Below are 25,504 nucleotides of genomic sequence, written 5' to 3' on the forward strand. Positions count from 1 at the left end.
AATGATCTACCTCAGCAGTGGTAATGTTTCCACTAGATAGGCTGTGAAGGCCAGGGTGATAAGGAGGGTGGAGAGGAGCAATAACACCCTCACAGTCACTCACTGCCCAAACATGAGGGGGGAGGAGAGGAAAAGAGAGGTGGAGGGTGGGGACCCGGCGAGAAGGGGGAAGAGGTTTGAGGAGTGAGTGGTTACGCAGAACAGAACAATCATGGAGGACATCAATGAGGTAAAGTTTACATGTGCAAATAAAGCAAGTTTATTGCACAGGGAATGAAAGAGTTTTTATTCCTATTGCAATTGACCCGGGGTACTCTGAATCTATGGCCTGAGGGGAGTGAAGGGGGTGGGGTAAGAACAGATTCAATAAAAGACTTCTAAAACAGCAACATTATTGTCCTATTTACATTCAAACCATTTAGCTTTCGAAGGAAAGCCATCAATGTTCAATCTGTCATCAATTACCAAGTAATGTACCAAGGTGTTTATATTGATTGATAAATTCAATACCAAGCCCTTTGATGAAGGTCTAAGATGGCAGGAGTGGGTGTCTTGCTTAATTACACCATTTAGGAAACTCCTGCGGGGATTCGCTCGCATTCAGCCACAAGAACATTAGTGAGGTTGGGCACTGATGTTGGGCGAGAAGGTCTGGCTCGCAGTCGGCATTCCAATTCATCCCAAAGGTGTTCGATGGGGTTGAGGTCAGGGCTCTGTGCAGGCCAGTCAAGTTCTTCCACACCTAACTCGGTAAACCATGTCATTATGGACCTCGCTTTGTGCAAGGGGGCATTGTCATGCTGAAACAGAAAAGAGCCTTCCCCAAACTGTTCTCTAGAATGTCATTGTATGCTGTAGCATTAAGATTTCCCTTCACTGGAACTAATGGGCCTAGCCTTATCCATGAAAAACAACCCCAGACCATTATTCCTCCTCCACCAACAGTTGGCACTATGCACCTGCCAAACCCAGATTCGTCCGTCAGACTGCCAGACAGTAAAGTGTGACTCATCATTCCAGTGAACTCTGTTCCACTGCTCCAATGGTAGTGTTTATTACACCACTCCAGCCGACGCTTGGCATTGCACATGGTGATGTTAGGCTCGTGTGCGGCTGCTCGGACATGGAAACTTATTTCATGAAGCTCCCGACGAACAGTTCTTGTGCTGATGTTGCTTCCAGAGGCAGTTTGGAACGCGGTGTTGCACGATTTTTACGCCAGAATGATAACAGAGACACAACAACAACCCCAGGATTTAGACCAGATGGCTGTGAACATTGGGCATATCCTCACCCATGCCAAAGAAGAGTACATCCCAACCATCACCTCTAAACCCCCATCCCTCCAGCTCCCCTCACACCTCCTTAACTTCATCAAAACTAAAAGGAAGAAGAGGAGAGAGTTTATTAGGAACAGGACACCAGAACTCAAGAACGAGGTCAACCATCTTCAAAGACAAATAAAACATCATCTCACCTTGCATTGGGGGAAAAAATTGACCACCTTTTAACATCAACTGGACAACAACACAAATCCTCGCACCCCATTTGGCAAAAGATCAAGAGCACAAACAGAGACACAACAAAGAACACACAATGAACCACAATTTGACCCAGAATGGAAATTCATTATTGACAGAGAAATAGAAAAACAAACAGCTACCTGCTGTTATCTCCCCCCAGCCCCAATCATCCCTCTCAACTAATACTTACCCCTAGCTCTCTCTCTCTCCCACCCAATGCTTAACTCCCAAACAGTACTTACCTCCTCATTTACTGCAGACCACTCTCTCATACGAACCATCAGATATTACAGAAATAAAGAGCCGGCTAAAGAAAATGAAAAGAAAAGCACTTGGGGAAGACAATATTGACAGTATAATGATCAAAGAGGCACTTGATGAATACCTCAGCCTTTTCGGGCTTCCGAAAATCCAGAGCAACAACAGATAACATCGTAAGACTCTCAGAAGACATAATCAAAAACTAACAAAAAAAGAACTTACCCTGGCAGTCTTTTTAAACATTGAGAAAACATTTGATAAAATGTGGCATAATGGTCTGTGCTACAGGCTACAAAACAACAGATACAATATTCCCCACCCTGTACAGAAAATTATCTACAGCTTCCTCCACAACCGGAAAATAAAAGTAAAAGTCTCCACAGCCATATCCCCACCTTTCACCCCAAAGCTGGTGTCCCACAAGGAGCAGTTCTTAGCTCACTTCTATTCTATACATCTCAGACATCTACTATCTCTATCTATACTGTTCATAATGCACATATCCTTATATTTTTCTTTTAATACTACTGTTAATACACTGCACATATCTGTACATACTGTACATACCTGTTTATACTGTTCATACGGCACTCCATATTTATTCTGCTATTTACTCTAATGTTACTGTTAATACATATATACTGCTAGACTGCATTGCCTATACAGCTCATATGCTGCTTACACTGTTCATACTGCATCCTATTTATTCTGCTTATAATGCCACTACTAATTCAGATACTGCTTACACTGCACTACTTATACTATACTGCTCATATACTGCACTACCTGTATATACTGTTCACACTGCACTTTCTGCTTTTTTGCACTTCTGGTTAGACGCTAACTGCATTTCGTTGTCTCTGTACTTGTACTCTGCACAATGACAATAAAGTTGAATCTAATCTAATCTAATCTAATCTCCCACCAACAATAGGACAGATCTCACAGTTCACAGTTACACAAAATCTCCACATTTTGCAGCGAAAAAACTCTCACAATACATAGAAATAGAACTATGGTCCAAGAAATGGCGAGTAAAACTAAATCCCACAAAAACACAGTGTGTCCTCTTTTCAAAAAACTGTGAACACTAAACACAAGAAAAAACCTATAGACTTGAAAATCTACGGGGAGCAAATCAAAACAGCTAAGGAGGCCAAGTTTTTAGAAGTGACACTGCAGAGCTACATGAAATTGACTACCAATGTTGGAAACCTGGAGAGGCTCAATCACCTCAAAGCCCTGTGTAGAGTAAAAACAGAATTTTAAGTACTAATGACTAATGCATGTTTTTAGTCTAGGGTTGAAGTTCGAAGTAGTGACAGCAATGCAAAGCCTTGGTGATTCACACCTGCCTGCCTGAGTCTATATTAGGTAAAGAGAGGAGGGTCTCCCTGCCTGTCTCCTCCCCACCCCTCCACACCTTATGTGTTATGTTATGTGTGACACGGATAGAAAAGAGCAGACGTTCTGAGCGATCCTATCAGGCTCATTGACATTACTGTACCGTACCTGTCTGTCTGTCTGTTTCTCATTTTGTCTACGTGTTTGTTTCTCTCTTTGTCTACCTGTTTGTGTGTGTGTGTGTGTGTGTGTGTGTGTGTGTGTGTGTCGGTGTGTCGGTGTGTCGGTGTGTCGGTGTGTCGGTGTGTGTCGGTGTCTATCATCTCTCTCTCTCTCTCTGTATGTATGTATGAAGTAAAATGTTACAGCACACTTACCTTGCATGACCTCCAACCTCCTATCGTATCGCTGCTCAGTGCCCAAAATACACCAGCTTTATCAAAAAAGAGAAACATACAAATTATTATGATGCAACTTTTCTTTTAGTATTGTGGATAAAGAGGATAAAAATGTTGATGGTGGGATCAAGGGATGGGGGTTACAGATTAATTCATGAAATTCACCAGCCAGTAGCCATCGACCCGGGAGGTTCAGATACACCAGCCCAAGTGATGGGTCGTTCAGGAATGAGCCGGATCTTTGAACCGGCTACTTTTTGCTGAACGTTGGGAATCTAGTCACAAATCTGAAGAGCCGTTACATTTTTTGTGGTGTTTTTGGTAAAAAAATGAACAAAATACTGTAATTATTCTAATCTGCATAGCCTCATTTCATGACACCCGCATCCAGAAGGCCTGTTACTCCACATGTGTAATAGTGTATTGCTTTTATGTAGGACATCAGCCAAGTCCAATTTTTATAATACATGCTAAATAATGTATGTGTCATATTAAGAAGAAGGTTATTGGATTCCACTGAACACAGTCAAAATGACACTAATTGGCCTTTTTTAACAATAAGTTGTTTGGGAGCCAAATGAACAGCTCTTTCCCAAAAACCTCTTTACTGTATTATTTGAAAGATCACTGCGCACAATGTGACAAGAATAATTTCTCATTTCCAAGGCTTCCCAGGCTTATCTCACAAAATGCACTTCAGTCATGTTAAATAAAGATAACGATTTTTTTACTGATTTTACTTTGCTTGCTACATCAGCATGATTCATGATTTGTGAACTGTACCAGCGCAGCACACCAATTTGATGGTGACAATGTTTCCAATTTTGAACCGTGGGTGCATCAGTGATTCTCTTATCACACTGAACTGCCACATCTGGTGAAGCTTGTACTGCTACCAGGCTAACTTAACTTTTTCTCTGCACCTTGTGCCTTTGAAAGCACACCCTCCCGTGTGTTATTGCTTCTAATCATCCGTATTTATGAATGACACCACATCCATAGATATATACAGCTTTATTTGTATTTGTGTACATATTGGTTTCACCATTCAGAAATTACAACACTTTTATGCATAGTCATAGGTGATGGGACAGATTTATCAAATGTCCAAATTAAGCACTCTGGTTTAGTATTTGGTTGACAATCCTTTGCATGCAATAACTGCCTAAAGTCTGTGACCCATTGACGCCACCAAATGCTGGATATCTTCTCTGGTGATGCTCTGCCAGGCCTCTACTGCAGCCATCTTCAGTTGTTGTTTGTTTTGAGGTTTTGCCTTAAGTCTCATCTTCAGCAAATTAAATGCATGTTCAATTGGATTTAAAATGTTTGGCCTTAAACTCCCTAGTTGCTTTGGAAGTATGTTTTGGGTCATTGTCCTGCTGTATGATGAAGCACCATCCAATAAGTTTGGAGGCATTTGCTTTTAGTTGGGCTGACAAGATGTTTCTGTACACTTCAGGATTAGTCCTGCTGCTGCTGTTCATCAATGAAGACAAGTGAGCCAGTTCCAGGGCAAGCCATACTGTACATACCCAAGCCATAACACCCCCCTCCACCATATTTCACAGATGAGGTGGCCAGTTCCTTTTTTTCTCCATGCTTTACTCTTGCCAACACTCTGGTACATGTTACTGGTCTCATCTGTCCACAATACCTTTTTCCAGAACCATGCAGGCTCTTTTAGGTACTTTTTAGCAAACCGTAAGCTTGCCATCCTGTTTTTGTGGCTAACTAGTGGTTTGCACCTTGCAGTGTAGCCTCTGTAGTTTTGGTGGTGAAGTCTTCTGCGGATGGTAGTCTCTGACACATTCACGCCCATCTCCTGCAGAGTGTTCCTGTCATGTGCGCTATATGACTTATATATTTTTTTATTCAAAATTTTTACAGAGGTCCGACCTCATAGCTGGCTATGGCCATGTTAACTGTATAATCAGGAGTTGAATTTTACATCCTTTTGATCCTGTGAAATTAAAGAATAAATTCGCACAGAGCCAGGCATTTACAGATGCAGAGAAAAGTTATTTGCTCCAAAATATCGGGTATTTGGAGGAAAGCAGCTAAAATACACTTTATTAGGTACACCTTGCTATTACTGGGTTTCATCCCCTTTTGCCTTCAGAACTGCCTTAATTCTTTGTGGCCTAGATTCAACAAGGTGCTGGAAACATTCCTCAGAGATTTTGGTCCATATTGACATGATAGCATCACACAGTTGCTGCAGATTTGTTGGCTGCACATCCATGATGCGAATCTCCCGTTCCACCACATCCCAAAGGTGCTCTATTGGTTTGAGATCTGGTGACTGGAGGCCATTGGAGTACAGTGAACTCATTGTCATGTTCAAGAAACCAGTTTGAGATGATGTGAGCTTTGTGACATGGCGCGTTATCCTGCTGGAAGTAGTCATCAGAAGATGGTTTTAAGCTATCAGTTTCCTGTTCGTAGCTGACAGGAGTGGCACGCGGTGTGGTCTTCTGTGCTGCTGTAGCCCATCTGCTTCAAGGTTCAACGTGTTGTGTGTTCAGAGATGGTCTTCTGCATACCCTGGTTGTAACAAGTGGTTATTTGAGTTATTGTTGCCTTTCTATCATCTCGCAGTCCACTGACCAACCATGTCCTAGGTTATATGCAGCCCCTCACCAAACAATTGCAGGCTACTAACTTGGACATCATCACAGCATATGAGGAGGCATATGAGGAGGCAAGAAATGTACGTGAAGTCATAGCCAAACAGAGATGTGAGCGAGGATTCAGTGCATGTTTTCGAAAAGCCACAGCCCTGGCCAACTCTGTCGATGTGTTCCCAGTCAAGTGGAGAATATCTGTGAAACAGAACTACAGGCCTAACGTACCCACAGAGTCAGTGGAAGACCACTACAGAATACATTTATTTTACCCTTTCATAGACCACATCACTAGTCAACTGGATGTCAGGTTCTCTCAAAGGAATGAGCCTGCGATGCTAGCAGCTTACCTAGTACCAAAAGCTCTAAAAAAGCTGACAGAAGAAAGGGAGGAAGAGCTGGTAGAGTGGTACTGAGAAGACCTACCGGACCCAGACACAGTGGAGCAGGAAATAGAACGCTGGAGGCACAAGTTTCACTTGGTAGATGAGTCCCTGCCTACATCACTTTTGGAAACTCTGCAAACAACGCAAATGGCCTTCCTTCCCAACATAAAATGTATGTTGAAAATATTTCTAACACTTCCAGTGACAACATGTGCCTGCGAAAGGTCATTCTCTGCCATGCGAAGGCTCAAAACCTGGCTCAGAGCCAGCATGTCCAATGAACGGCTCACAGGACTGGCGCTTATGCATGTTCACTGTAAAGTGAGAATTGACAAGGAGAGAGTTCTCAGGCGGTGGGATGCCTCTGGCCACAGGAGGATCCAGCTAGCCTTCCAAAAGGTAGTCCTAATGCATGTTGTGAAGATTACTATATCAATATTTCCCTGTCGCATTTGCACTAACTAATCATAACTTATGTGTGTCTGTATCTGTCTTCCTTAATTTATGTAATTTCAGTGAGCCTAGACGTGGAGAGGAAGTAGTGAAGAAGTGGATGTGTTGATCATGTATGCATGAAATCAACACAAGGGAGGCTAGTGAACGGCCTGTAGCTAGTGTGTTCTTCAACCCAACACCACACACACACATACAGCAGAGCAGGGGAGAATCAATATTTTTTAATATTTATCGACAGTAAAGTTGGTAAAATTACAGAACAAAGGGTTTTTTTAACTTGAAAATCGCCATGTGCAGCAAACTTTGCCATTTGTGTTTTTTGTGCTGATTCTATCACTATCATTCTATATTAGTTTACACACACACACACACACAGACACACACACACAGACACAGACACACACACACACACACACACACACACACACACACACACACAGAAGAGTGAGAGTAAATTATGACTTTGACAAATTGTACAGCTTTAATAAAAGTATTTTTGCCAACAGGTCCCTCTGTATGTATTTAAGTATAGATCATGACTTGTGTGTAGTGTATAGCTTGGGTTGTTGTGTTTGTAGGTGTCATTTTGGTATGAATTCTGCTCATCCAAAAATGCAGGTTTTCTAGGGTTAGGGTTAATAAATAGGCTAGCCATCATAGACGGAGTTCACTGTGTGTGAGCAAGACAGACATAGAAACCTCCTGGCAGGGCGCGCTTTGCGAGCGCAAAAAAAAAAAAGAAAGCATTCCCTCTCTGGACCTCACCTATTTCAAAACCCTGGCTACGGCCCTGGAGGGGCGTTACATCATTCGTGGGGAACAACATATTTACAACATGAGATACGCGCCTCCCCCATCTGCAACAACCAATTTGCCTCGCCAACTCAAACGAGCTCACTATCTTTAGACCACTTCTTCTTTTATTTCTCCAAAGCTCCAGTAGGCGGCGACAAAAAAGTGTTTGATTGGTTATATGGTAAAGGAGCAATTTTGTCCACACATTTAGCATTTAGTGTTGTGTTTGACTGACGTTTAAATCTGGATTGTTTTCGGTAACATAAAAAGAAGATTGAGAATACCTAAGTGAAATATAGTTTCATGATGAAACTGAGATTCCGATTGTATGTGCGCATGACCGGCTATGGAATTGTGTGACGTCACGATCATCCACCGAGTAACTACCATTAGCAAGCTAGGCAGCTAGCTAAATCAAGTTCTTGGACGTTGGTGGCCGCTTAAAAATGGCAAGTGTATTTCGTTTGATGAATTGCTTTTTAATAATTAACGAGCTCAGTTATCGTTGCTATATAGCCAATGGTATTTTCCAGAGAAGACCGAAGGCTAGTTAGGTAACCGCTGAGTACTAGATTGCTAAGGCTAACGCGTTGCCTGGGCTGTGCTGTGGTTGCTGCTGCAGCAACAACACTGTATTACCTGGGCTGGGCTGGGCTGGGTGTGTGGTACACTGACGTATTACCTGGGCTGGGCTGTGGTTGCTGCGGAACAACGCCATTGTATTGTAGCTAAATCGTTAACACATCTTGTTTGCTGCCCTGTGTTATAATATGGATGACATATTTTCTAGAATAAGCCAAGAAAGTCCGTACGTCACAAACTGCAGAATGTAAACAAAGCTGGAGACAGCCGTCATCGTTATGATTGCTAGCAGAACAGTCCGCGCGGTACATCTGTATGTTTACATGGTGCAGTTTCTAACGTCACGTACGGACTTTCATAGCGTTATATGATTTACCAGCGAGCAAACTGAAAACATGGATTGTATGTTACACGCTTCTGTCCGTTCCTATGTCACACGCATTATCTCTGACATCGATACTGGCCCAATGTTGACGAAACTTGGGTGAATGACGTCTTGCCACAGAGATTGTTTTGCAGTTTCGAGGTGACGCCGATTTATCTCGTGATGGTGCGGCCAAGTGAAAGGTTGTTATGATTAAAAACGTTGTGATAGGATGCAAAGAGGAGAGCGCACCTCAGACGGCACCTTTTGGCCAATGACTGTTAAAATAATACTGTCAAATCCTTGGAAATGAATCAAATACGCGCTACAGGCGCTTCGCGGAGGGCAACATTTTACTGTACACTTTATTTTTTTGCTGTGCCTCTCTGTACTCACCACTGTCTTTTAGGCTGAGGTAGAGGAAACACTGAAGAGAATTCAGAGCCAGAAAGGTGTGCAAGGAATCATCATCGTCAATGCTGAAGGTAATTTTTTTAAGACTTGACTTATTGATATGGTCGAGGGTCTTTTAATGTGTTCCAGATTGGAGCATTGGAGCACGTTTTGCATGAGCTGTGCATGTCAGGACACAATACCATGACTGTCAGAGCTATGACTTTATTTGTTATTATGCTCCCCTGCATTCTCCTCCTTATCTAAGGCATCCCCATCAAGACAACCCTGGACAACTCCAGCACAGTCCAGTATGCTGGCCTCATCCACCAGCTGGTGATGAAGGCTCGGAGCACAGTCAGGGACATCGACCCACAGAATGATCTCACCTTCCTCAGGATCCGCTCCAAGAAGAACGAGATTATGATAGCACCAGGTGACCTGCAGTCAACACACTTTATGGCTTTGAATCTATGTCCTCTAGGCTCTATCATGATTGGATTGCTATCCAGTATCCACTATAAGCATTTATCTCATGATGTAATGTCTTATGACAGGTATCATCATTCTAGAGCAGCCCATGTCGCCGACCTACTGGTCTTGTCTTGTTAATCGTGGATCCAATCTTACCTTTTAAAGATTTCTCTAGCGAAATCAGCCCATTTCTTTGGCATTACAACCTACTTGACAAACAATGAAAACTCAATTAAAACAGTTCGCTTTTATAGTAACTGGATACTTTTAGAAGTACTTATGCAGGGCTGTGTGTGTGTGTGTGTATATATATATATATATAATATTATATTATAAAATATATATGGCACACACACACACACACTGTGCCCTGCATAAGTAATGGGAGAGTGAAGCATTTTTTCTTCTTTTGGCTCTGCTCCAAAAGTTTGGATTTGAAATCAAACAATTACTTGTTTCAAAATTAGGTTAAAGAGCAATTTTTAAGTTAAGACACCCCCATCAGTATTGATTAACTTGCATCTGTCTTTGAATATTTTTATGAGAATTTCATTTTTAATACATTTTATCAGGCTTTTAACGGTTATCACCAAAATCGAACACTGTAGGCTACGTCACTCAAATGTAAAAGGTGAACAAACGCACCAGCATCGCTTTACCTATAGGAAATTGCATGATGCCGCAGGGTAGGGTTATCAACAATAAGACAGCAAAATCATTTTGTTTGGTTTTAGTACAAAACAAATAAACAAATAGGAGAGTCTGAACAATTAATTTAGTTGACTTATTCCACTCTCGGCACTATACTGTCATGCTACTGGAAATCTATTATCTTCTTTGCACACCGCTACCCAGCACCTGTATCATGCTTCATCCATCAGTCTAGCTATACTTCTGTGGCCACTATAAAAAAAAAAGATTCACATCGCACTAACCAGAGCAAAAGACCTAGATACTAGGCAGTAGTAAGGCACCCTGCACTTCTTGTATTGAAGTGCACACAACATTGGTTGGGCTGCACAAATCCTGTCTCCTAAACCTGCAATTCATCTCATCTATGTACTCAAGACTTTTCTTGCTCTGGCAAAATGGACAATGTGTCTAGATAGACGAGTTCAAGTAACCACCACAAACACAACAATTGACCATCTTTCATGACTGTTCTCCCCGGACAACTTCCTCATCCCAGCAAACAAAAAATCTGCACTGTGCTACAAATGTTGATGAATTACTAGTCTACCTTTTACTATGCAACAATGGAAACAGCATTTTGATGGGGCATGGCTTACTCAGTACAATTGCCTCACTATTTTTGTCCTAGTGATTAGAAAAATAAAATATATTGAGAGTTTCTTTTTTTTAATCGTCATCCACAGCACAACACCATTCTATTTTTACTGAAAAAATGCTAGCTTTTTTTAGAAAAAGTTCTCTTTAAAGTTGAGATTCTCAGCTTTTAGTCAATGGTGTTCACCATTCAGAAATTACAAAACTTGTTATACATAGTCCCCCTATTTCAGGGCACCAAAAGTAATGGAACAGATTCATATCATGTCCAAATTAAGCACTCATGTTTTAGTATTTGGTTGACAATCCTTTGCTTGCAATAATTGCCTAAAGTCTGCCACCATTGACCCCACCAGACACTGGGCATCTTCTCTCGTGGTGCTCTGCCAGGCCTGTACTGCAGCCTTCTTCAGTTGTGTGTTTTGATGTATTTCTGCCGGACATCTTAAATTGGATTTAAATCTGAAGATTGCCTTGGCCAGTCAAGGACTTTACACGTTTCGGCCCTGAAAAACTGCAGAGTTGCTAGGGCAGTATTGGGTCATTGTCTTACTGTATGATGAAGTGCCATCCAATGAGTTTGAAAGCATTTGGTTGTAGTTGAGCAGACAAGATGTTTCTGTCCCATTACTTTTTGTGCCTTGAAATAGGGGAACTATGTATACAAAGTCTTGTAATTTATAAATGGTGAAACCAATATGGACACAAATACCCTCAAATAAAAGCTGGGAATCTCTCCTTTAAATGGTTTGGCAATTGGCAATTGCCCGATTACCTTGTAATTATGTTATTTGGGGACTTGCACATAATAAGCACGGGTATGAGAAGTGTATTACAAAGGGTATTAGAAATGTATTATATTGCAATTTCGAGATATGAATCTAAACATTTCCCCATTTTCCCTCACATAGAAACCTTTCATCATATTTCTCCACTCATTGCATGCACCAATCAGAAAGTTGTGTCTGCACATTATCCTCCGCCCACAGCAGTAGTCAAATAAAACTTGTATGATACCGGTTTTGCTTTCTCTTATAGATAAGGACTATTTCCTGATCGTCATTCAGAACCCCTCGGACTGAGAGGAACACCATTACCATCTCGTTGCTGTATTTGTTATTTTCTATTCAAAGGCCAAATGTTTATTCTGTTGTCTTAACTGAATTAACAAGAATATCTTGATCTGTACAAGAAGCTCTAAATGCACTTATGTGAGGGTAAAGCCACATATTGGAACTAGATTAATGTTGTTCTGGCTGACTGATTGTGGTGGGTTGACATGATCCATAACTCAAGCTCCAGAATGTATTGATACTGTATGTTGGTCATCATTCCAGCTCTGTTTCCCCTGTTGAATGCATATGAGAAGTCTTCTGGATCCACAGAGTGCATAGTACTTCGGCTGATGGACTGTCATTTTGGAGGTTTGATAATATCCATGAAGTATTTGAAGTTAATTTGCTTATTTATTTCTGTTTACAATTTTTCTCTTGCCAATCGCCAATAGATTTCAACAGTATTTCCTTGTATATGGTGAGCAGTATATTACACTACAAATCTGCTTGTGTGTTAACATTTTAGGTTGATACAACATATAAGGCCAAAAAATAAATTAAATAAAAATGTATTTTGACTGTCTCCTTATTTTGTTTCTGTTAAATCTATTTAGAATTGAAGACAGCAATATTTTGGGGGGTTTTGTAATGAAATAAACAAAAGTTAGTTAGATAGAGACAGTTTTATCACAGGATAGTTTGACTGAAGTCACGTTACCTCACTTTACCTATTTAGCAACAACTTGTCCCATCTTGGAATATGTTACAATGTTACATATATGTTACATAACCAAAGACACAAAGGTAGGGTGTGCCAGAGTCATCATACTCATACTTCACTTTTATCGTATCCGGATGGTACTTGTGATCGGACAACCGAGAGTGCATCTTAATGCTAGAGCATCAATAAATGTACACCTGAGGCTCATTTCCTTATTAGATAATCCAGTTGCTACCAAACATTTGCAAGCGACATGCCCCCTCCAGTGGATGCTCTAACAGGCCTTTCTGCTTTTCCACCAGACTAAGCATGCTTTTCATCACAGTTGGAGAAAGTCCTGTACATTTTTACAACTACGTAATTTAATACAAATTATAATTCACAGTAATTATGATAATGATTTACAATTCCATCTTTATTTTCTTGGTCATTGGAAATAAAAACAATATTTCAGATTGTTGCTCATGCAATTTCAATTCACTTAATATTAACAACATTGAAAATGAACCCAACGTTGGTCATAACTTTGACCTTGGACTACTTCATTGCAGTGAATTTTTGGCGTTGCAGGGCAATACACTACATTATATAATGTAGTGAATTAGTGGGCTTGCTTCAGAAAGCCCAACTATTGTTATTGCTCATACTTATTCTTATTCTTATTATTTGAATTCTTCCAATCAAATCAAATCATCTTTAACTTTATCCACTACCATAATAAGACTATCACTTTCTATCACTACCCAGACGATCTTATCAGCCCTGATAAAAGCTTTCTGATACCTATTCAACTTTTTAAACTATTAAACTTTTTGTAACTCCAAAAACTCTCCACTGAACTACCCAACCTTACAACATTCTATCTAACTAACCTTCTAACCCATTCTGAATAACCTCCACATGTTTATCTATCTATACTTACCCTCTCTCATATATCCATCCTCTTTATCTATCTATCTATCTATCTATCTATCTATCTATCTATCTATCTATCTATCTATCTAACCTTCTGTCATCTATCTATCTTTCCATCTCTCTAACTTTCTCTCATATATCTAACCTTTTATCTACCCATCTCTTATCTATCTATAATCTATCTCTTATCTATCTCTTATCTATCTTTTTGTAACTCAAAAACTCTTATCATTCTACATGGTGGAATGTTGATTTAGACCAACATTCCGAGAGCCCCATTGTTACTACAACTGCTATAGAACTTTCAGAACTCCTGAATAAAATTACCCAAGCGCAAATCTGTCTCCTCACTGACGATAATGCCATCGAAACTCATCAGAACCATGAAACAGGGTTACCTGTTTGAAAAAAAGGTTGGATCATAAGGACATATCAAAAGAACATATCTCAGATTATAAGGATTTTGACATTGGTTTGAAATATCTATTATTTTAACTTGGATTTTAAACTTAAAATGTTCGATCATAACAAACTATCTCCGAGTTTCCTACAGCTGCCTAACGCACCATTACCTTCTCGTTAGAAAACACGCTGATTTCGACAGTAAATGGTAAAAATGTCAACAGTATTCATCTTTCTGTACAACACTCTGTTTCAACATATTTAATAGTTAACAATCACACGTGTAAGTGTAATGTATGTTTGTAGTTTGTTAACGGTCATTATGAATTGCAAACTAAATCTAATTGGTTGAAGAGTTGTTTCCACTTCAAAAGCACTCGAATGCATTCATATCAGAGTCATGTACTTCACCAACTGGGAGCTAAGAGTTCCCGAGATCCAAACGAACGTACCGTGAATCGTGTGAGTGACGTCATTGCTTTAGTTCATTTGCACTGTGTCCTAAACAGTTGGTGCTGACTAGCTAGCTAGTTAGTCTAGTAAGGCAGAGCAGATCTTGATGAGGACGCTGTAACAAATAAATCAACTTACGACATAAGTACATTATACCCTGTATACTGTTAAAACATTATCTACAGTGATGCCATCCGACAGACCTTTCAAACAAAGAAGGACATTCGGTAAGTATTTAGCTAGCTAGCTAACTCGTTAGCCAAGTAGTAGGACGGCACTTTGGTGTTTAGCTAGCTACAGTCGTGGCAACGTGACATGGCAACACGATTTAAATAATATTTCAATGTAGCTTATGTTAGGTCAGTATAAACGATTGTCTGAAATTCAATTCTGTGAATTAAGAGAGGCAAAAAGTATAGACAGTCGACATCGTCAGACATAGCATAGGCCTAAACTTTATTGGGCAGCTATCGTTAGCTGGCCGGCTACCCAATTGCAATAATAATCTTATAACACTAGCTGTTATTAAATATGTTATTAAAGAGGACTGATTACACAACGAAAAACAATTGCCGGGCCAGGGTCCCTAATCAAATAAATCGTTAATGTCAACAATAATTAATAGAGGGACCTCGTTCTGAAACGGGCAAAAATCGATATATTAGGAAGGGTTGATGACATCGGAGAGGGGACTATGATTTGGTCTTTGTCTGTTCGTTTGTCACAAGCTTTTTCTCCGACACCACTGGGACAATTTTTATGAAAATTGTGTGAATGATGGGTCTTGCCGTGCAGACGAGACATTTACGAAATTACACCGATTGGCCCAATTTTGACGAAACTACGGTGAAAGATATATCTTGTCGTAGAGATTGTTTAAGAGTTTTGAGGGACGTCATTAATTACATCATAATAGGGTGCAACGTGGAGAGCTAGGAGTGTAACCTAATGCAGTAGGCATATAGCCTAACACATTTGGGAATAATATTTTGAGAAATCAACGCAAAGCTCTAAGAAGCAAGGCTAATTATGAATCAAATAAGCACTACAGGTTACTTCAGTCTGGCTACAAATGCAACTGTAGGCATATAGCCTAACAAATTTAGGAATAATATTTTGAGTGAAGTCTCTTATGCAGCATAATTTAATAACGAAACGTGGCCTATATCAGTACGGAAACCAGCGTTGATAACCTTGAATTATATAATTATAAGTTGCATTTGTAACCAAATAATTTGCATAAATCTAATGAATTTGGGAATCATATTTGGAGAAATCAATGCAAAACTGTAAGAAGCAAGACTGATGGAAATATTGGCTGTGCAAATATTTTGTCTTAGCCTATTGGTGAAATTTGCGTTTGAAGTAAAGACATCTGATATCAATACAGAGTTAGTACGATAGTAGCCTAATGGCCGCCAAATTATTTTTCTCATTGGTCACAGAAGGTGATCACACCAAGAGAAAAGCCCTCCCTGTGTGCAACAGGGACGCAGCACTGTAAACAGAGATAATCAGAGTGTCATAGTAAAACGTTTATGAATAACCATCTTGCTTCATTCACATGTTTCTCCATCGTTCGTGGGAGGCAACATGTTTACTGTACACTAGTTGTACCTTGTAAGGTACATGTAATATAAACAAATGCTTATAATGGTCTTTTGGTCAATGAATTATTAATTCTATTTTTAGTTCCAACCTTTAGATGAACCCATCTTAAAAATAAGGCATTCATCTGAGTTTCAGTCGGCTACTGTACCTTGGGAGAATAGTTTTTCCCATTTTTACAAAAAAAATACCCAGAAATAACCATTTAACGGCTTGTTTATTCAATTCCTAAAGCTGCTCACTAGTAGTTGATGCAGATTTTAAGCCGTTTTTTCATCAGCCGAGTAATACAATACAGTACACAAACCACAGTAACCACAACCACCAAGTGAGTAGGCTAAAAGACAGCGCTTCTGGCTCTATCTCCAACCCTATATCCATCATCAGTACGAGCGGAAGTAAGTGACTACGTGGCGTTTTGCTTTGGAGGGGATAACTTAAGCTACGTTTTACGTTGCCACAGCCGACTATTAAGAGAACTTATGCTCTAGCCAAATATAAATTATAAATTGAGCTGAATTCCTGAACTATCATAAAGCATTTGTCTGTCATTGAGTCATGGTATTTGTGTACGTATTGTTTTCACCATTTAGAAATGACAACACTTTTTATGCATAGTCCCCATATTTCAGGGCACCAAAAGTACTGGCTAGTCAAGAACTTTTTTGGCCCTGAAAAAGTCCCTAGTTGCTATGGCAGTACCATGTTTCACAGATGAGGTGGTATTCAGTAATCTTGGGCAGATCCATTTTTCTCCAAACTTTCCACTTGCAATCACTGGTACATGATAATATTCGTCTTATCTGTCCACAAGTCCCCTTTTCAGTCTTTTTAGGTACTTTTTAGCAAACTGTAACCTGCCCATTTTTTTCTGGAGAACTAGTGGTTTTCACATTGCAGTGAAGCCTCTGTAGTTCAGCTGGTGACATATTCTGCTGATGGTAGTCTCTGACACATTCATGCCTACTTCCTGCAAAGTTTTCTAAATTATGGTGAGCATTCATCAGTTGTCCACTGTAGAAATCTCTCCCTCTTGCCATTTCTGAGCCCACCTTTTTTAATGATGTTCTAAACTTGATTTTAGCAAGCCTAAGGCTTCTGTTTCTGATGGTTTGGGAATTTTTCAGCCTAATAATGGCTTCCTTGACTTTCATTGATACCTCTTTGTTGACAGACAACAATAGCAGACTCCAAAGGCAAATGCAAAGCCTAGAATTAATACTCAACATTGACAGCTCCTTTATGCCTGCACAAATGATGTGACGGAATACCCCAGACTTACCAGAAACACCTGTCAAGCCAATTGTCCTGTTACTTTTGGTGCCCTGAAATAGACCATGTTCAGCTGTTGAACATACTCAACTGTTGTCATTTCTTGTATTTTTTAAATGATCTTTTTATTTGGAAAAGGCAGAGATCAGAATTAGCACATTGCATTCTTGCATAATGTCAAGTCAAAACTCAAAGAAAAAGAGAACAATAACATTTTTATTTTACATCTTTTATATTTTCATATAATAAGCTACCCCTTGTTAATAAATGTTCCCTTATTACAGGTGCATTCATGTACTCGTCTTTAAGTAAAACAATGAAATGAAAAGTCAATACAGGGTGTACAAACTAATCAACAGTCTGAACATACCAATTATCTCATAGATCACATTTAATATTGCCTAGATACATAACTTCAACTTATGCTAACTTAACTCCTCGGGGGAAGGGCTCTCAATGTAGGGGGGCAGAATAGCTCCCCCTTCACAACAACAACAACACTGCTGCTGTGCTGTGACAGCTGTGGGTTATACTCAGGCCGTTACCCAAACTTCTATTCCAAGGAAGTTACTGCAATTTAGCCGCTAACATGCTAACAATTTTGCAAGTCACGATTGTGATTGTAGTGTTTACTTTGGGTAGTTGTCCATGGGCAAATTAGGGTGAATGACTGTGTTGTTTTTATTGATTTACATTATTGTTCTATTCTGACAAACAAATTAATGAAGATAAGGCAGGAAATCTACTATGTTAGGGGACAGTTAGTGTAGCCAGCGGCTATGTGAGTAACCAAGCTTCAGTGGCCTGCATGGCCATTCCTCTCTCAATGACATGCTCTGAATACTGAATACAAACAATAATAATAATGCATTTATATTGTATAGCGCTTTTCACAGTACTCAGACACTGCATTCCATGGAGAGAACAAGAATAGATAGATAGATAGATAAATAAAACGTAAAACAAAAGCACAGTCAGTATAAACAACAATACAAATAGTTAAAAACAAGTTTAAAAAGATGGAGGGATGGTTTGAAGGAGGAGAGCATGCTGGATTGTTTGATGTGGTTTGGAAGAGTATTCCAAAGAGTGAATTTATTACATATGTTGTACATGTTTACATCCCAGCGACACTCCCAGCGATACAGAATAATAAAACAGGATAAGAGCGTTTTATGTTCTGGAAGTCTCAGCCCTGATGGGAGACCTCCTTGCGTCCTATTCTGGTTAGCAACTCAGCTGCTCTGCTTTTACAGCCCCCAGGACCTTGACCTTCATGATGATAAAAAACCATAAATGAATCAGGAATAATGACATGAGGGAGGAAGTTAGAGGCTAAACCAAATGATGTTAACCTCATCAGCACCGCAAATAGCGGAGATGGATCAAAAGATGATAATCAATGATTAGTAACTTTTATCACTCATCATTGTTCATTTGATTTATTTAAACCTTTATATCCTCTACGGTTGAAACAACCAAATAATATCTAGATTGTAGAACAAAAGGAGCTTTCATTGTTGCTCCTCAAATCCATCAGAGCGTGAGTCTCACCACAGATGAAAAAATAGGTCACAATGCAAGAGTGCATTCCCTTTGAAAGGGTTTTAGCAACACAATGAAACACAACACACTGACACTTTGACTGTATTATCACCCTTCAAACTCCCCATTCAACAGTATATTTTGTTAGAATTTGTAATGTAATCCAAGTTCACAATCGGTGACAATCAATCTGAAATCATTCTCAACAAAATTCCCCAAAAAGACATTATTTGTTAATTGATGAAAACTCATTTTGTCAATGAAAGATAACAAATTGATTGTTTCTCTTTATCTGCAGCTGATCGTTGCAAAGAGGTGCAGCAAATCCGAGACCAGCACCCCAACAAAATCCCAGTAAGTTATTGGCGTCTGATATCTGATGTGTGACCCTGTTTTGGCTTGGTTCTCATTGGTCTGTGGAGAGAATTAGATTGCCTCTCCTCAAGGAATCCCTGAAAGCTGTTTTAAGGCACCACTCAAGTGATTACAGTAAGAGCCTCACTTGATACAGTGCACACCACAGCCAGACATTTCTACTGCTAATGGGAGAGTGGCTCAGGTTTGCTGACAGACCATTGCCAACAGTATAGACAAGGCTACAAGTCTTTTATCTGTGTTGATTAGGCAGAATGTCATATGAGCAAAAGTGAATTTTGTTACAAGGAGTATGTGATACAATCTGGAATACATTTGAAGAGGTATGCATAAGTTAGGCTTAACATCTATATATGTACTACATGACACCTGATATAAATGTTAATAAAAAGCTTGAATAAACATTCATACACGTCATTACATTTTCTTATGTCACGTTAAATGTCAAGTTGACATCACCGTAGTATGTTATGACACCTCTGGGATCAAAGTCACATGGTAACCTATATTTACCCTTTCCAATGGCTTTATTTACTACAATCATCGCCGCCATGGGACCCTTCTCTGTGTAGTAAGTTGGATCCACCATGCTCAAACATAATAGAGAAGAATCAGCTTAATTTTAGTATTGGAAAGATGATGAAGTGATGATGGGCTGTATGAAGATGTGTGTACCCCCTAGGAGAATGATGATGGCTGTATGAAGATGTGTGTACCTCCCTAGGAGAATGATGATGGGCTGTATGAAGATGTGTGTACCCCCCTAGGAGAATGATGATGGCTGTATGAAGATGTGTGTACCCCCCCCCCCCCCCCCCCAGGTGATCATTGAGCGGTATAAGGGAGAGAAGCAGCTGCCTGTGTTGGACAAGACAAAGTTTCTTGTCCCCGATCATGTCAACATGAGTGAGCTTGTGAAGATTATACGGTAAGATTATTGAGTCATTTCATGGGGTTTGGTTTTGATGACATGATGTAGCTCACTAGGGATCCAAATTAAACTCATTTTATATTTGGACCTGGAAGTGGTGTTGCGCATGTCACGCCCAAAGCTAAAAGCCCTCAGCGGGTTGACAATCACATGTGGAGCAGTCAGTTACTCACAGGCCAGCTAACAGGATGAGTCAGGGCCAGTATAGGAGAGGGAGTATATCGTTGAGTCACTTGGCTGCATCACACTTGTAACCTTTGTGCCCAATAATGGGGAGATCAAATAAGTAACACTGTTATTGTGATAACAGAAGTGTTTACCTGCCTGGAGTGTGTGTCACAAAGAGGTTTAAAGTAGGGAGATTGTGATGTCCTCAGAAGACTTCTGGACACACTCTTCAACTTGTCCAGTGCCAAAATACACCCTGTTATCACGATGGAGAGACTGAGAGAACCAAAACACACCTTGTTATCCACTGTCGGGCTGGTTATCTTTTAATACTATTGTATGTAGATTTAATGTTGGCTCTATACTCCAGCAAATTGTGTTTTGGATCAAATTATGTAAAAACAAAAGTACAGAATGTCAGCAGTCACATAATGTTTGTATTTGATCCCTCTCTTTAGCTAATGATAGAATGCAATCTGACTGCTGCCAACTAAAATGCTATATGTGGAGTTCTGACTTACTTGCATCACTTTTTTACTTGGAATCATCATGTCTGTTTCCTGGGTGTATAAAGTACACAACACCCAAATGTTGTTTAGGCTGAGGGGGGCACTGTGGATCTGTTTTCAAACTCTTGCTTACTTTTTCAATACACTTCCCCATAAGCGCATTGCAGACTTACGATTAATGCCTTTGGGTCTCATCTGAGTGATGTTGAAACATGTCTGCAGGATATAGACAAGAGTTTCTACCCTTGAATATTAGAGCATGGGCCAGACCCATGTTATTGTCCCTGGTGATTATTTCTATATTATTTCTAGAAGGCCAAGAACATGTGTTGTGCAACCAATAGTGTTCCCCAAACCAGAACGAAGAAGTACACAATGTAACGTGGTAGCATGGAATGCACATACAGTTGCCGGTAGCCCTTCTGTTTGTTACATGATAAATCTTTTGATAAAAGTTTTGGGGTGCACTTGAATTATTAAATGTCATGGTCGCGGTGTAAGTGGCTTTGTTCAACCCTGTTTATATTGTCAAACATTGTAATGGTAATGATCAGAGAAATGAACGGAGAACCTATATCCTAAGGGCTGAGGCTATAGTTTCTAAATGATGTGCATACTCTTGAATGTTCAAAGAAATAACTTAACTGGTTTATTTGTGTGTCTCATCTTGGTTTACTCAACTTTACTTAAACCACACAATGCGCATGCACAATTTTCATCTTTAACGATGGAATCAGTGATGCTAGTGCAATGAGTGTAAGTAAATTCTGTTCGGTGAATAGGGTTTATCCACCTTTTATGCTAGGTATGTCATTTGCATTAGGGGTTTCCAACCTATTCAATCCATGGAGTTTGACCACCTGTTTTCTTTTTACTACTACATCCCTGGATGGGATTATATGTTTATTCCAAGTATCCTTTCAAGTACAGTAGCAGTTTATGATAAGAATCAGCCAAGCACCAATCAATCAATTATTGTCCCAGTAGACTAAAAAGACACGGGATTGACTTCTATGGCACAATGTCATCCTACTAGATCTTAATGTTATTCGATTCCCGATTGCAATACCTCATTGTAAACTTGAAAGAATTGTGTATAAATTGCGATCGGAAGATTATTTCATAGTAGTATGGAAGTAGAGGACTTCAGGTTCACAATGAGGTATTGCAATCAGGAATCGAATAATGTGAAGACCACCCGTGGGATGACTTTGTGCTGTAGGAGTCAATCCCCACAGCAGCCACAGTAGGGGAGCCTCGGACCCCACATACGTACAGTTATGAAAAAGTGAAGTGTAATATTACAATAACAGCAATCACTTTTGAGATTAAGACATGGAATAATATGACACATCATCTTCTCTCTTTCCCCCCTATCATTTTGTCTCATTAATGTGGTACAGATGCAAGCACAGACAGACGACATCAGTGATGAAACTGCACCCAAGGTTCTAGTTCTACATGTACTAAGAATAAAACAAATATTTTCACATTGATGGAATATTGAAGATAGCCATAGCTTCTGCAGATTTTAACCTAGCCAGGTACTACTAGCAGATTTAATTAGCTAGTTGCATCAATCCTACGTTCAAACCCCATACCTGATGGTATTACACTTGTTCATGATGGTTATTCTGCCACTGACACTGAGTGAAGATGTTTCATACTTCTCTGCGCCGAGTGTCTGTTTACTTCCTTGTCTCTCAGTTTAAAATAACGTGATTGGCATACTCAAGGTCACAAGAGGGTAACACAAGTTTTGGATTGGGTAACTATTTAGTAATGCCCTTCATTTGCCTGATCGACTACCAAAGTTGTTTTCAAAAATGTGCAAGAACTGACATTGCCAACAAATGAAAATGTGTTGAGAAAAAATATATGTAGCTTATAATAAAAAACTGTCTCCTTGATCATCTCAGAAAATAGTCTGTAAATGTACTGAAAATTACAAGTGCAATGTCTGCCGTTTTGCAAGGCAAAGCACATCTAGCAGTGAAAACATCACCAGCCATTCACTCTATGCGTTGCAGTTCAGTCATGTTTGCTCTCGCTGGCATGTCTCCACAATACTTCAGCAATGAATGATATCCTATATCGTCTTTTTAATTATTATTATTATTTTTTTTTTTTTTTTTTACATAATATTGGATATCGCCCAACCCTAGTGCAAATAACCGTACCAAACAACATTACCATAAATTCACATGGAAATGTACCCATTTCCTTTAGTACCTCAACCTTAGTTGTGACCATATCTTTGCCTTCCAGGCGCCGGCTGCAGCTCAACCCAACACAGGCCTTCTTCCTCCTGGTCAACCAGCACAGCATGGTGAGCGTCTCAACACCCATCTCAGAGATCTACGAGCAGGAGCGCGACGAGGATGGCTTCCTATACATGGTCTACGCCTCCCAGGAGACCTTCGGCTGCTAAAGAGGAGGGAGGAGTGGGGAGAGAGGCTGGAGATAAGAGATAGTAGGGAGAGAGGGAAAAGAGATAGCGGTTGAGGGTACACAGAGACCTCCCCTTAAAGGTCATTAAACAGAACACTTTGTAACTGTGTCTTCTCATGACACTAGTATGTCTTCATACAGGAATGTCATGTGCAATGTCCCCCTTGCCTGCGGTTTCAAAAACCTCCCTGGTTGTAAGATAAGGTAGCATGGTACAGAGCATTAGGAGCCAATTGCTGCCAACTTTGACAGGGGGATGATCGCTGGTTGATCACTGGTTAAACCAGCATGCATTTTAAAGTATTGGATACACTTGGATGCTAGTTTTGGATTGCTGTTTTGGAAGCATTGCTGGAGAGTTTCCACCATATGAGGGGGAGTGTACAAGTGCACATTTCATGAGGGTTGAGAATTGGAGCGCAAACCTGGTTTAACAAGTGACTATCCCGTGATCATCCCCTGTCAAAGTTGGCAGCAATAGGTTTGTTCTTTATTTTAATGGTCAGGGCCCCTATGTTATTTTATAGTTTTACCATTGTTTGGAAAGAGTAACAATATGTCGGTTAGTCCTTGTAAATAGGTTTTTCACATACTGTTGTTTTTAGGCTTTTATTCACAGTCTGAGTTTTGTAAAAACATCTGAAATATGGTTTTAGATATTATTGCCTGAACCACCGGTTATGTATCTCGTTTTGAGTTTCCCCCCAACATTTAGATCAAGACGTAAACAGGAAGACAACCAATGTTCTAATCCTACATGCTCTAACACTGACAAAACAACTACACATATTTGTCCCAAACAGAACTGCCCTACCATGAACCATTATCAGCCCCGTACAATAATCTGTTAGAATGATGGCTTTACTGTTTTGCATTGTGTTTGTTCCTCTCACAAACCCTCTTCATGTATAGGCTAATGAATCAGACTCAGCCAGTAGTTTTAGTTTGAATGGAGACATCAGTTTGGTCTAGCTGATTGCTTCTGGTTCCCAGAGCCAGCTGAACATGTAAACAGGTGGTGGGGATGTGTGTTGTGATATAGTGCTTAGAACCGAGTAGCAACAACTGATATATAATGTAGTAAATAAATACGCTTCTTTGCACATCTAAATTATTACAAATGTAAGAAATCAGCGCTACATTTAGAAAGTAATTACTGTATAATATTCTATTCTTTTTGTAACTGTCATTCTCTTCTTTAGAATACTGTTCCTTATATATGTCTGCCTTTGGTCAAAAATACTAAGGAAAAATGGTTTGTGATGCACTACATACCTTGCATGTTTTTCTTAAACATTTTTTTCTATATATTGATTTACACAGTAGTTATAATTATTTGAAGTTTATTTAAAATGTCTTTTTAGATTTGTTTCCAAACCAAAAACTGATATTAATGTATTTGTGTGTATGTTTGAACACAATTGTGTGCATATAAACCATCATAAGCAATTATTCCTACAGTGTGTTCATTAAAAATTCTGGGCCTGCATTCACAAATGGTTCTTAAGAAGACATTTCTTCTTAACTACTCTTTTATTTCATACCTTTAGACTTAAGAGAAAGTACAAATAATTTACAGCTGGCAGGGGCTTAATCCCGGCACACCGCCGCTGCACTTCAAAACCGCCGCCACCGCACCATATACGCGGTATGAAGTGCTGCTGAAAGCCACTACTGTGATGGATGTTTGAAAAGAAAATGGTTTGCCTTATCGGATACATGTACAGTAGATTGGCAAAATCAAGTTTATTATAGCAGCTCATGAATTGCATATCACGCATTCTCTCACAGCACAGAGAAATTTGGAAATGTTTTAGCGCAGTCAAACATGAATAAACACAAGTCAGCAAAAATGTAGCCGATAATCTGTTAAACAAGCAATTCTGGTGTTTTTTGACAATAGAATAACATAGTGGTTAGTGCTATTCTGTATTGGTTGTTATCATTAAGCGTCACAATAGGCTCTGCCAAATCCGAAGCTGATATCTGATCAATGACGTGAGGCTAAATCAGCTGGAAGTTTATGCAGTGGATCTGTCGGAAAATTCATACAGTCGCCATGCGTTCAACATTTTTAATGATAACAATGTTTGCATGTGAATCTTCTATGAACTAAAGGAATTTGTTAAATTAAGAACTTTACTCTTTGATGGGAGGAGTGGGATCATTGGAATTTTATTTCTCCAGTGACTATCAGCGTTTCCCAACC

General features: G+C 39.7%; 2 protein-coding genes across 2 annotated transcripts; both read left to right on the top strand.

Annotated features, from left to right (window-relative positions):
• The first annotated feature begins 8,142 nt into the window (after nt 1-8,142).
• Nucleotides 8,143-12,528, top strand: dynlrb1 (dynein, light chain, roadblock-type 1). The gene is made up of 4 exons (XM_083668073.1): nt 8,143-8,239; nt 9,146-9,221; nt 9,398-9,565; nt 11,929-12,528. The coding sequence occupies exons 1-4, from the start codon at nt 8,237-8,239 to the stop codon at nt 11,970-11,972; spliced, it is 291 nt and encodes a 96-aa protein (XP_083524199.1). The 5' UTR covers nt 8,143-8,236; the 3' UTR covers nt 11,973-12,528.
• A 1,949-nt stretch (nt 12,529-14,477) lies between these two features.
• Nucleotides 14,478-24,787, top strand: map1lc3a (microtubule-associated protein 1 light chain 3 alpha). The gene is made up of 4 exons (XM_083668866.1): nt 14,478-14,663; nt 19,160-19,215; nt 20,058-20,164; nt 23,113-24,787. Exons 1-4 carry the CDS (start codon nt 14,624-14,626, stop codon nt 23,273-23,275), a joined length of 366 nt encoding a protein of 121 aa, XP_083524992.1. The 5' UTR covers nt 14,478-14,623; the 3' UTR covers nt 23,276-24,787.
• The last annotated feature ends 717 nt before the right edge of the window (nt 24,788-25,504 follow it).

This window comes from Argentina silus, assembly GCF_951799395.1.
Source record: "Argentina silus genome assembly, chromosome: 4".
Lineage (NCBI taxonomy): Eukaryota > Metazoa > Chordata > Actinopteri > Argentiniformes > Argentinidae > Argentina > Argentina silus.